Source organism: Etheostoma cragini, chromosome 7, assembly GCF_013103735.1.
Source record: "Etheostoma cragini isolate CJK2018 chromosome 7, CSU_Ecrag_1.0, whole genome shotgun sequence".
In the NCBI taxonomy this organism is placed as follows: Eukaryota; Metazoa; Chordata; class Actinopteri; order Perciformes; family Percidae; genus Etheostoma; species Etheostoma cragini.
This window is the reverse complement of record NC_048413.1, coordinates 19,942,231-19,954,898: the sequence shown is the minus strand read 5'-3', so window position 1 is coordinate 19,954,898 and position 12,668 is coordinate 19,942,231. Positions and strand designations below refer to the sequence as shown.

General features: G+C 38.9%; 1 protein-coding gene across 6 annotated transcripts in view; it reads left to right on the top strand.

Annotated features, from left to right (window-relative positions):
• Positions 1 to 12,668, top strand: part of prkar2aa (protein kinase, cAMP-dependent, regulatory, type II, alpha A) — a 49,843-nt gene that overhangs the window by 22,524 nt on the left and 14,651 nt on the right. For all 6 annotated transcript variants that reach the window (XR_004657309.1, XM_034876926.1, XM_034876925.1 and 3 more), the window contains exon 3: positions 8,004 to 8,039. Coding sequence is in view for 5 of the 6 variants with exons in the window: in XM_034876926.1 (XP_034732817.1) it covers positions 8,004 to 8,039 (36 nt within the window). In the remaining variant the exon portion in view is untranslated. The remainder of the gene's footprint in view (positions 1 to 8,003; positions 8,040 to 12,668) is intronic.

Sequence of the window (12,668 nt, the reverse complement as noted above, 5' to 3'; positions counted from 1 at the left end):
TCTCCTTCTCTCCTTGTTCCTGTCTTTCTTTTTTCACATCACAATATATCCGACTCTGCTCTTTCTTTTTGTTTCTCCCTCTGTCCTGCTCTCTTTTCTCTCTCCCTCTCTCTCTCTTTTTTCCATCTGTTAATGTTGTTATGGCAGTAAGTGGGTGTATAGATAGAAAGAGAACGTGAGCAGGGATGATCTGCCACTTGGTAAAAGCTGGGTAAAGGAGAAGGGGCTTGATGGCGGCCGAGAAGGGGGAGGATGGAGGGCGAAAGGGATATCGTTGTTATGGCGATGAGATCTTCTTTGTGATACAGCCACCACCACCCCCACACCCAACCAAATGACTGTTGGGATAGCACTTCACACATTGCACACTCAGACTTACGCACCCACACATTAAAACGCACAAAAGCATGTGCACACACATTTTTATTATGTTCACCTGCTCTTGACAGACAAAACAGCCTTTTATGTGACTGATCATGAATACAAGATTAATTTTGAAATTGGCCGAAACACTAGGACTGAACACGTTCTGTTCAGGTGATTTACTAATGAAATATTTTGTGGTTAGGTAGTTTCAGAGGAACAACCTGTTAAATAACCTGAACCTTAAGTCCAAACTATTAAAGAAGAGCAAAACAACAAACCCTGTCAATATAAAAATGTACTGAGCAAAATGTTGAGTAGAACCACGTATAACAAATAGCAGTAGGGATTACAGCTTTTCACACACCACACAACAAATCATGCTTTGTTTAGGTTTATGTGTAGATATTTAATTCTGTGCGTGTATGCATTTTTTGTCAGTTTGTGTGCCTCTCTGCTATGGTACCTGCAGTGATCTGACCCTGTTCATGAGTTTGACTGGGATCATAACAAATTATTTTAAGCAGTTGGAATGAGTGCTCCTGGAAGGATGTTATGATGCAGAAATAATGTTTTGGGGGGGGGGGGGTTGATTGTGTTGAAGGAAATACAGAAAGTGGAATTAGGAGAGGGTAAAACTCAGGTTGCTGAAATGATCATTCAAAGAAATGAGAACACCTGTGGAAATACCGAGAAAAAATAAACCTATATTTTAAAGGACCCTGGTGGTGTTACATGTTTCATTCCACTTATCACACCTTAAATAGTCTTCTTACTTTTAGCCATTTTCAAAAAGTGATAAATGTATTTTAATACATTTTTCAAGCAGACATTGTTTTCAGCTTATGGTGCAAATTTCTGCTTAGAGAGTTCATTAATCAGACTGAACACTGCATTTCCTTATGCCCCCGTTTTCTTTGAGAGATGGCGGGCAGTAAGGGCAGAGAGAGAGAGGGACACGGAATGACATGCAACAAAGGTCCCCGTCCAGAGCCAAAGCTGCCAGCAAGAACGCAACTTGCGGAAGAAGATGCATGAAAGATGTTAGAATGAACAGGTTATGGTCAGGAAAAGAGGTAAATGAAATATACACAGAATGATTGAAAAAAAAAAGTTGTAATTTGTAAGTAAGTAAGTAAGTAAATTTGTCCATGTGAAAGTTTGCATACTGTAAATAGTTTTGCAGGGAAAAAGGAAGGGAGGTTTTGGTTTGATTTGGAGTCACAGGGAATAGCCACCAGGGAATAGATAACTGATGACTAATGGCTGGAAGGTTCACTGTTAAAGGATGTTGCTGTAAATGTTTTAGGACACACAATTCATTCGTTTTCCCATGGAAAAATATCAGTTAGATCCATATTAATTATATGTATATTTTTTTATTTGTTTCAGTCCATACTTTTATTTCTCTTTTCACATTTATTAGGGACAATGAGGTCAAAGGTCCAGATCTATAATCTGGTAGCCAAGGCTCTGGCTGAATCTCGTTTGCCTTGCCATGGAAACATGTAAATGTAATGTCATTCATCGGACACAACAGTCTGGTAATTAATATGTGCGGCATTGCACAGCTTGGCTGGGCTGGCATGAACATAGAGCCCAATATGACACATGGGAGGAAAGCTGTATAAAAATAGCTGATTTGATTGCTATTTGGGAAGAAGCCTCAGTTCAGTCTTTCTTCAAAGATATACATTTTTTTAGGCATTTGGAATAAAAGTAGAGGGGTTTCTGTAACTGTTGCACTAATCACTGCTTCGATATTGCTGTTCATTTAAATTACATTCTCTATTGGTTACATCCTTACACAAGTAAACAATAAGCAGTCTCCTAAAACAATCCAGTATGAGGCTTGCAGTGTAAAAACATAATGCTAGTTGCCTGCAAGTGATCATGAGGCTAGTCTCTGTTAACTACTGCTATTTGGATGTTGATTTAAATCTTTGTCATAAGCTGGTAAAGACATTGAAGTAGAAAATGTATCAGGCAAAACACCAGAGGCTGTTATGTATCCGTCCTCTTGTTACATCAAAAACCACAAAAACCAACTCCTAAAGACTGATCTATGTCTTGAGTTCATGAGATAAAGTATAAACCAGACTTGGATGCAAAAGAGAAGAGAGTGAGAAGGATGAGGAAGAGTCATTAAGCGTTAGGAGCAATATAGGGGAGGAAAGTCTGTTCCTTTGAGACAGCTGAGGGGGCAAGGAACACAATAAAGGACAGAGAGGGCCCAAGAATAGTCTTGTACTCAAGGGAATGTATTACTACTGCTTTTATTGTATTGGAAACAAGGAGGACACGGAGGATTAAAAAACACGACGGACTCTTCAGAAGAAGCAATTATCTTTACTCGAGTTTCTGCGCTGGAAACAATGTTCTTTTGAACCTAGCCATACTGAGAAATACTGATAGTGTTGTGTGGAGCTGAGTCTCAATTAGCTTTGCAACTCAATTGGCAATGGCTTGAATGTAACAGAAGTTTGTTAATATCAAAAAGTTACACACCAAAGCTTTAACAGCAGTAACATTGGGATAGTAATAGCCAGTGGGATTTCTTCTTGTACTGCCACAGTGTGGGGGACAAAGACCCGTAGGTCAAAGAATTGACTCAACCACTTGCTCCCCTTTTTTGTACTAACTGGTTCTCCACCGTAGAGCCTGTAGCCATTTCACTTCCAGACATGTTTGTTGTTACTGTGCAAAACTGTATGAAAAAATATAGCCATAAAATAAAAAAACAAGTAAACCAACAACTGGTGATGTTTAATCATACGTTTAGAATCCTTTAAACTTAAATCGAATAATTTGAACTGTTCTTGTAAGACATTTTATTTCTGTCCAAATATTGTTTTGTATGATTCTTCAATTGTAATTAATTGTGCACTTCCAGCACCCAGTGCTGAGAGAATTGGTATAGATCCTCTTCCGGTTTCCACTAACTTCCATTAACATTACGCAGCCAGTCTTCTGAGAAACCGAGAGATTATATGGTTCTGTTTTGTGAAGAGTTGGTCTAACAGGCTGCCATTTAAGAGCTTGTTTAATTGAGCCATGGTTTAACATTGTTTGGTAAATGGTCAGAATGTACCATGGCCTGCAGGGAAATCATTGTCTCCCAAGGACAAGTTAGCTGTTGTTTAGTACATTTGAGGTTATAACTCATTTTGAAGTTGCCATGTTGTAGATTCTGACCCTGTGTCAACAAGGCTAATATGTGGGTAGGCAGAATGAGAGTTCAGCCAAATGAGTCTGAATGTGTGTTATGTACGTGAGATTTAACACATGCATACAAATACAGTTGAAATGCCGAAATCCTTCTTAATGCATTTTTTTCTGTGTGTAATTCCTTACAACCATTTACTTGTTTTTAGGAAATCCCTTTTAAAGAGCAATAGAAGTTTCCCTTGCAGATGCGGCAAATGTCAGTGCAGCAGTAGCCGAGACATCCTGTTGCTTGATCTGTGTTGAGTGATACTAAGAGTGATCTCCATGGAGAGTAGAGTGTTAAATTGTCATCTCCCCAGGTGAGTAGGGGAAAGTTGTGTGTATGTGTGAGTTCACTCTAGGCTACCATCTTCACAGTCTAGAGTTAATGGGCTTGGAGTATGGTGAGACGGTGGCAATGGACACAACACTGTGTGTGTGTGTGTGTGTGTGAGAGCTAGTAACAACACAGCGTTAAAAAGCATGTGTTTAGGACCCTGACCTCAGTCTCTTTGTGGGTAAATTAACACCCTGTACACACATTCACCAGGTCAGGATGCTTCTATATATACGCTCAAATACTGTCCAAGGACATACACACAAAATTCAGATATACACAAGCACAAAGCCATTTAATTTCTCCCTCGTACTAACAGTAGTGGCTCTCTCTTGACTTGCCGCTTTTTCTGTTCCCTGATGCATATTTATATCCAGCAGTGTCCTTCCAGGCTGCCTCAACTCTGATGAATATCATGTCAAGTGCACAGCACTGAAATCCTGACCAGAAATTAAACCTGATTACAGCTGCTGTTAAGACATTTCCTGGAATCATCCTCTGCTTTGGACAGGATGTTTTGCCTGTGTTTGATTTGATGTTGTTACAAACATTGGTTAATTCTGTTCATCATCTGGCTGATAGGTGAAATGGTTGCTGACATAGAAATGAAGCTATTGTGTTCTATTAATTTTAATGGAGATTAAAACATATAAAGAGTGTGCTTTTATATACAGCACCTACCACCCTCAGTATTTTACTAGCAAACAAGTGTCTAAGCCCTAGTTTCAGTTGAGGCAAGCCTGAAAAAAGACTGCTGCTATGTGGACCCAATACCAGAAAAAGTATTAGCCTGAGTAAGCAGCGGAAAATGGATGGATGGAACTATACTTTTTTTTTTCTTTTTTTTTCGAAGAATCCAACAACTAATAAACTTTGTTGTGTTATGGTTAGGAGAGGATTAGGGATTGGGTGTTAAGCACCTTAAAGTTCCCATATTATGAAGAAATCACTTATTCTGGGTGTTTTACCCATGCGGTTTTGAGTGAGATACGGGTTTCTGAATGTCCTCTACCTTCAGTCTTTGGGTGAGTGGTTCAAAATCTCCACGGCTTTCTACATAACTAGCCGAGATGAGGTGGCTAACAATAGCCCATGCTAGCGCTAGCATGCTAGCTTGTTCTAAATGGCAAAACACTGCTACAACACACACTAGTTCTCCATAATCTACAAAAGAACTACTTATATGTCCCTGTTCTGCAGGTTTTGCAAAAGTGTGCCATCATTTAGAAGAAGTCTCCCAGCTAATCCTGCCTTGTACTGACCAAAGTCGGAAAAACAGTAGCTAGCTGATGTTATCATTACCTAGCTACTGTGCAACTCCCAACAAAGATAGTAAAGAAGTGAGATGTGTCACTCTGTAGTTAAAACTGAGACCATCACACACATGGTGAAAACAGGATCTGCAGCAATGTGCAGTACGACAAAAATATAGTGTTTTTTGAAAATGAAAACTTGTAAACCTATTCTGGTACAACCTCAAAATACAATGATGAACCTGAAAATAAGCATAATATGGGCCTATCCTGATCCCTGTTTGCACGGAATGGATTCTGCATATTTTCAGAGAACCATTACTTTCATAACAGGTTTTGTTAGATTTAGGCTATGTGCTATTCTTGCCTTGCTAATATAAGCCTCTCTCATATTTTGAAGTGCCATAATTATTTAACTCATTTGGCCTAATGTAAGAGGCTAATGGGCCAACACTTAAAAAGATTGTCTTGAATTATATGTGATTACTAATAAACGCATTGATTCACTGACACAATAGTTCTGTCCCAAACAAGGTAAATAGTGTGATTAGCTATGATCTTTTGTCACTAAAGATATTTAATTTGTCAATTATATAACTAGTCAACTAGACATTTTAGAACTTGCTCAAATCAGCATGACAGCACACCCAGAGCCATTTGAACATAGCTGGTGCATCACTTAAAATATTGCCTTGCCATTTTTGTCTCAACTTTACGGAGTTAAATAAAAACATTTGTATTCATGTAAGTAATTCACTGGAAATGTTTGGATCAACTGTGCCTGTGACTTGGCGATATATTAGAAATAACTGCCAGATGGTATTTTAGCAGACATACAGAAGCTAAATCTGTTGATGGAAAAACTATATATTTTCAGCAGATATCTTAGTAATAACAGGATAGAGCTAGTAAAGCAGTTCAGTGTTTACATTTGCGGTAATTATTTAGTTTGGGAAATCTAAACGGGAAGGTTCTAGAAATCATCTCTGTTGTTTTTTTTTGTTTTTAATTTTGAGCGTGACTTGTCCCACAATATGAATACAGTTTGATTATGACTTTTATTTTGTTGTGAACTGTTGTATAATCGCAATGTCTTACTCAAGGGTTTAATTTAATGTCATATTATTAGCACTTCAGTGATGCGTAGATTCAAGGTCTGAAAGAGAAGCAGCAACATTCTGTTTGTAATAAAGCAAACTACAGGAAAGTCAGGGTCAGCTACTTTTGTTAGATGGGCAGGTGCCTGCTGAGTCCCTGAGTTTTAAATCAGGAACGTCAGATGCATCATCCTGGTGGCTCAGAACGTTAACAGTGTCCCAACAGCATCTGTGTATCCAGCTTGAGGCTGGCTACACTGGCACAGACAAGTCTGCTTGTCAAGTCAAAACATAAACAAACGGCAACTCTCTCGGATTACATGACACTGGCATCACAATTTAAAGATAAGGCACCTCAGTATTTGGGGAAAGAAATGTGTTGCTGGTTCAGACAGACTAATTAAACGTATGTAGCGAGAACAGGGGCGTCAAAATCATTTTCGTTCAGGGGCCGCATACAGCCTAATTTGATGCCAAATGGGTCGGACTATTAAAATCACAGCACAGCTCATCATAGCTATAAAAACAATAAATTAATTTGTTTCCCTTTTGTTTTAGTGGAAAGAAGTAAATGCTAATGCTATTTCGTTAGCAATTATATAGCTGGCTTTTACCGCTGCTTCAATGACCTCTCGTCTCCGAGTGAAAACGGACTGCCGTTTCTTCAGACCCACCAGCAACTCATTGCAGGCCATCGTATTTTTCACCATGCGGAGTCTCATAGTGGCGCCAAATATTACATTTCTTAAACACAGACAGCTGTTGCATACACATCAAGAACACAGGTTTCCCATTCACCTCTGTAAATAAATAGGAAGCTGTCCATTTTTCTTGGAAAACTCTACACTCAATATCCACTTTTCTTTTTTTTTGACAAAGACATTTTGGCTAATGAGGGTGTAAAGGAGAGTACAAAAGTAAGTAGATCTGCCGTAGTAATCACTTAACATTAGCTGTGTCTATCTCAGCATTGTTTTTCTTTTTGTTCGTCTTTCAGCTGCTCCATGTCTAAAACAGTGCGCCCCTAGCGGACAATTTAGGAATAGCAGTTTATTAAAAGAATTCTAGCTCATGTCTCATTGCAATTCTTCACTTTCAGATTTATTCTGCGGGCCAGATTAAATCCTTGGCGGGCCGGTCGAGGCGCGCGGGCCGTACGTTTGACACCCTGTGTTAGAATATGGTGTAATTAAGCCACATTGTAACAGATTTGATACCAACATAACTGCCATAACCTTTTCATCTTTTCTCTCTTCAAATGCATAATTTCTCATGAATATTTTAGTTCTAAACACGCAGCTATGAGGGCTCTTGTTAAGTTATTTGTTATTCCTCTATTCCTTGTTATTAATATCTGTCTGGCTTCAGGAAATCATTGTGTGGTAATTGCTGCTTAGTTTTTTTAGAGGTAAAGTGTGTGCGTGTGTGTGTGTGTGTTTTTTGTAGTTACACTCTGTCTCTGTTTTTTCCCACATCTGTATCTTCATGCTTTTCCAACTTTCTATCTCTTCACCTCTTCTTGCCATTATCTGTTTGACTGTATCTATATTTCTCTCTTCAATGTTCACTCTGATTCTCTCTGCCTTTTCTCTTTTCTAAATCTTCTGTGGCTTCAGTTATTGTTATGAACACTGTCTCTTCAGAGCAGATAATGGTAACGAGGATTTCAAAGAAATCACAAAATTGTATGAAATGTTGTGTAAAAACAATGTTAATTTCACCTCTCTCTCTCTTCTCCTTCCACAGCTCCACCACCCAGCAGATTCAACAGGAGAGTGTCAGGTAAGGTCTGTGTGTGTCTGTGCGTGCGTGTGCGCGCGCCAAAATGTCTGTGTATATGCATATATTTGACGTCATGTCCCTTTAAGTGTAATTCACACTAGGGACAACATTGCATACATCACTGCCAATGTGTCTCAGTGTCTGCGTTTTTGTGTGTCATCCATGTTGAGGCCAACTGGTAGACTTACAAATTTGTGTGTCTGTTGTTGATGTTTTGGTAAAGTGTATTCGCGTAGGTCATAATTTAAAAACACAGTACTAAAAAGCACCACTTCAGTATGTTTTGTGTGACTGTTTCTCTCTTGCGCGCTCTCTCTCTCTCTCTCTCTCTCTCTCTCTCTCTCTCTCTCTCTCTCTCTCTCTCTCTCTCTCGTTTTCTCACGCTTCGTTGTACCCATCTAGTGTTTACTCATGAGTAATTGAATGTCGTCAGCCGTCATAGAGCTTTGCACATTGATTAAGCTGTGGGTGTGTCCGCTGATGTTTATCTTTACTGCTGTCCGACTGTCACTGTTAACCCTGCAGTCTACTGTATACCACCAAGTCATAAAGCTTCTTTGTGGAGTATGGGTTTGTTAATTTGTATAAGTTGTCAACTTTGTTGTAAAGTTTTCCTATTTACCCGTTTCAGGAAGGAGGTTTAACAAACTCTGAGTCTAACCCTGAACTCTGAATTGATTTACCCTGAGATGGGAAACTGAGTTTTTGGGTCCAGAACAGATGCTTTGAGTTGGTTGAATCAACTCAGAATAGGTTCACTCAGAGTGAAGCGCTTGCACCACCACAATAAAAAAGCAGCATCAATGGGGCCCTGATGCTTTGATTCACCATGGTAACAACCACAAACAAAACTGGTCGGTTGAAATACTTATACACACATACAGCGAGTTTGAACATATATTTCCTTTAAAAAAGCAACACAGCAAAAGAGAATTTGCGTGGGATAAAATTGCTGCTAGAGTAAATGCGCACAGTATAGCCTACAGTGGCTTTACTAATATGCTCTGCGTCATCAATGTTGCAAAGAGAACTGCTGTTTGCAAATAAACGTAATGCGACAAATTATCTGCCTGGATGTAGAGCATGTCCACGATTGGTGACGTTAGTGATATGAGGACGGATAAGGTTATGTAGGCTACATAACTGATAGACTGGGATACAGCTCAAATAGATAGTTATCTGGAAATTAAAATACATCTATGGATGGATGGATGGATGGATGGATGGATGGATGGATGGATGGATACAGTGGTGCTCACAAGTTTACATGCCCATGCTTAAATTGACTAAAAGAATACAAAAATCATGTTTTGGAAATTTATCTTAATGCCTTTTATTAAAAAATGAGGTAAAATCCAACCTTTAAGGTGACCAATTTTCTTTGTGAATGAATAATTTCTTGTAAATAAATAAATGTTCTTCCTTAAACTACAGAGGGCATAAGTATACATACCCCTATGTTAAATTCCCACAGAGGCCAGTTATTTCATGGATCCAGTATACTATGCATCCTGATAAAGTTCCCATGGCCTTTGGAATTAAAATAGCCCCACATCATCACATGCTCTTCCCCATCCATAGAGATTGGCATGGTTTTATTTCAGTTAGACTAATAGCCGGTTTGATTTGCATTGAGGGATGATTTTATGGAAAGTATTCCATGCCAATCTCTATGTAATGTGCACTTAGTGCTGTATTGTTGTGTCTAAGAGACTTATCTAGCACCCAGTGGTGACATGTTAAAAGGTTTTATTGCCTGTGGTAGGAATGATTTCCTGTGGCGGTCTGTGTGATATCGAAGCTGTCGGAGCCTAGAAGGTGCTCCTCTTTTGGACCAGTGTGGGGTGGAGAGGTGACAGAGGGTGGTCAGGGTCATAGTCTGGGCCTCAATATCATCTCCCAACATACAGTATGTTTAACTCCCTGCGAAGTAATACAGCTTCTTCATCCACGGGATCATCAACAAAATGTTTTGAGAGAAAAAAACATAGGCTGCCTTAAACAGTTAATGAACCAACCCTGTTTTAGTTTTTTTTATTCGTGCATATAACAAACCGTGCTAAAATGTGCTAAAATGAGTGAGGAAATGAAAGAGCACTGTTTCAGGGAAGGAGACTAAGAGAAACTCAAGGTTTCTTGAAAAAAAACAGATTAGGTTCATAGACTCAGTTACCACAGTAACTGACTCTGGGGTTAAGTTCGTCTCTTTCTGAAACAAGCTGGAGTTGCCCCTCTCTCTCAGGTTTGGTTAACCTCCCTTTCTGAAACAGAAAACACAGAGTTTCCCTCATCTCAGGGTTCACAAACTCAGAGTTTTCACTAAACCTGCTTTCTGAAACGGAACTCTGTTGTTTAGAGTACTTTCCTTTTAATGATGTGAGTAATCAAAGTGGAGTAGACTTCTTTGTAGTGGTAATGTTGTAAGACATTCTGTCCTTTTTCAGTTTGTATTGTACATAGTTTACTGTTGCAGGTGTTTTGTGTTTTCTCAGCAGAGAAAAAATCTACACCTTTACCATGACTTATTTAATACAAAAGAGAGAAAAATGTTTCAGGGGATGGGCCATGCTTTCCTCAACACATATATGTTTGTTTTTATGTTCCATTGATTATTGTTTGAATGTGTAGGACAAGAATTCTCAATAACACACAGAAACAGACAGACCCTAGTATATCATACTACAATCCAAGACAACAAGTTCTTTAGATTTGCATATCATCTTTGAGAAACTTAGTACAAATTTGTGTTGTCAGAGAGTTGCTCATTCAACAAGTTTGGAGTGGGACTGTCCTGGATTACATCATTCCCTAAGATGTTTCTAAACGTTTTACTTGTCCATATTTGTAAATAAGGTGGTCAAATATTATAGCCAACTTTTTTTAAATGAATTTACTGATTGATGCAACGTCACTAACTATAAAGTATTGAATCACCGATGTAAAGCAGTATTAACAAAAACTAACAAAAAACAGTAACAAAAACTGAACTTTTAAAGAGCAGCTTTACACGAGGCTGAGAAACAATGTTTCGTTGCCCTCTCTGTTTGAAAATCCTCAGACCACAGTGGGTGGGGTTAAGTGGACTTTGTTTGACCTGAACAAAACCCTACAGTGACGTCACAGGGTCCTGGAGTACACTTTTACATCACTGCTGCAAGGTGAGAGGTTACATCTCTGCTGGTCAAAGAGGTTGTTGAGTTTCTCTTGAAAGTGAGTTAGAAGTTAATGCAGGGCTACTTATTGTATTGAATTACGTTGATTAGGCGTTTCGGTTTTTCTGGTCACTAAGTGTACAGTAGAGTGCAACAAGAGAGCAATTTGCACGTCATTGTTGCCCATTGTATCAGACCCAACTTTCAGTGACTTTTAAAATCAACACACACATTTAATGTGTTTGTGTCTTTCAAAGAACTTGTTTACTTGGTTCATTATTACAAAAAATACATTTTCTAATGGAAAAACGGTATCAGGTAATCAGCTTCTTTCTCATATGAACTAGAGATTTCATCATAGGAAGATTGTCTTTTGTATTGCTTACATTCTGTATAAAATTTTTGTTGATTAATTTCCAGTGATCACAAATATATTCAGTAGGATGCCTTTACTAGATTACTTTGCTATTCATTCAGGGTAGAGATGTTTATCCACCAAATAACCTTACACCTGGCACATGTTTGCTCCTCTCTAAAAGCATTTTAAGAAATGTAGAAAAGAAGTAACTGAATTTGTACATGGGAAAGCGGAACAAAACATAAGGCCACAATCACATCTACAATTTAAATGTTTTTGGCCCTTAAGCAGGGTGAAAATGATGACTTGATTACATAGGTGCATTAGATTTTAATCTGACCTGGTACAAGGGATCTTGTAAACAAAACACACAAGTAGTGTGTTTATTGGCTAGTGTTTTTGTATCCTGTCATCCTGCCAGGAGGTTTTTGCAATATGGGGGAAACAAAACTCATCTGATTCCGACAACCTAGCTTTAGCTATGAAGGACCTGTCTTTTTTGGGGTGGCTTTTTTCATTTTATTAGATAATGGCTATAGAAATCAAAGTGGGGGTGACACCCAGCAAAGGGCCTCGGGTTTGATTCTAACCCGGGCGCTGCCAAGATAACTGCCTGTAGTATCTTATTTTCAATGACATTTAGGAAGAACATAAAAAATGTCGATTAAAACAAACACCTGTGTCTTCATGCTCATGAAACCCTTGTGTTTTGGGGTTACGTCTACAGAATATCTTCGTACTTAATTAGTTGCATCACAGGCTCACAATTTAACTGTTTTTAGCTGGGTCCATTGTATCTACCACTCCAAAAAAGCTGAACTAAATGGGGGAACACGCTGTCGCTGCAGAGGTCACATTGCTGAGAGATAAGACGTTACACTCATGATTGCAAAAGCACTCCTACAGACATCCATGTGTTTTGTGCAAATGTCATGTAAGAAGTGGAGTGTGTCTCTACGGAGTTGTAGGAAACACAGATACATAGTGACAATTAGAAAATGACCTTGTCAGGGTTTGTCATCCAGTGTGGGAAAACATGTCGCTATGCGTGTGACATTTCCTCACTTTGGGGCTCCTCTGTGTCCTGCAGTAATGATGCCTCCAGTACTGCCTAAAAGG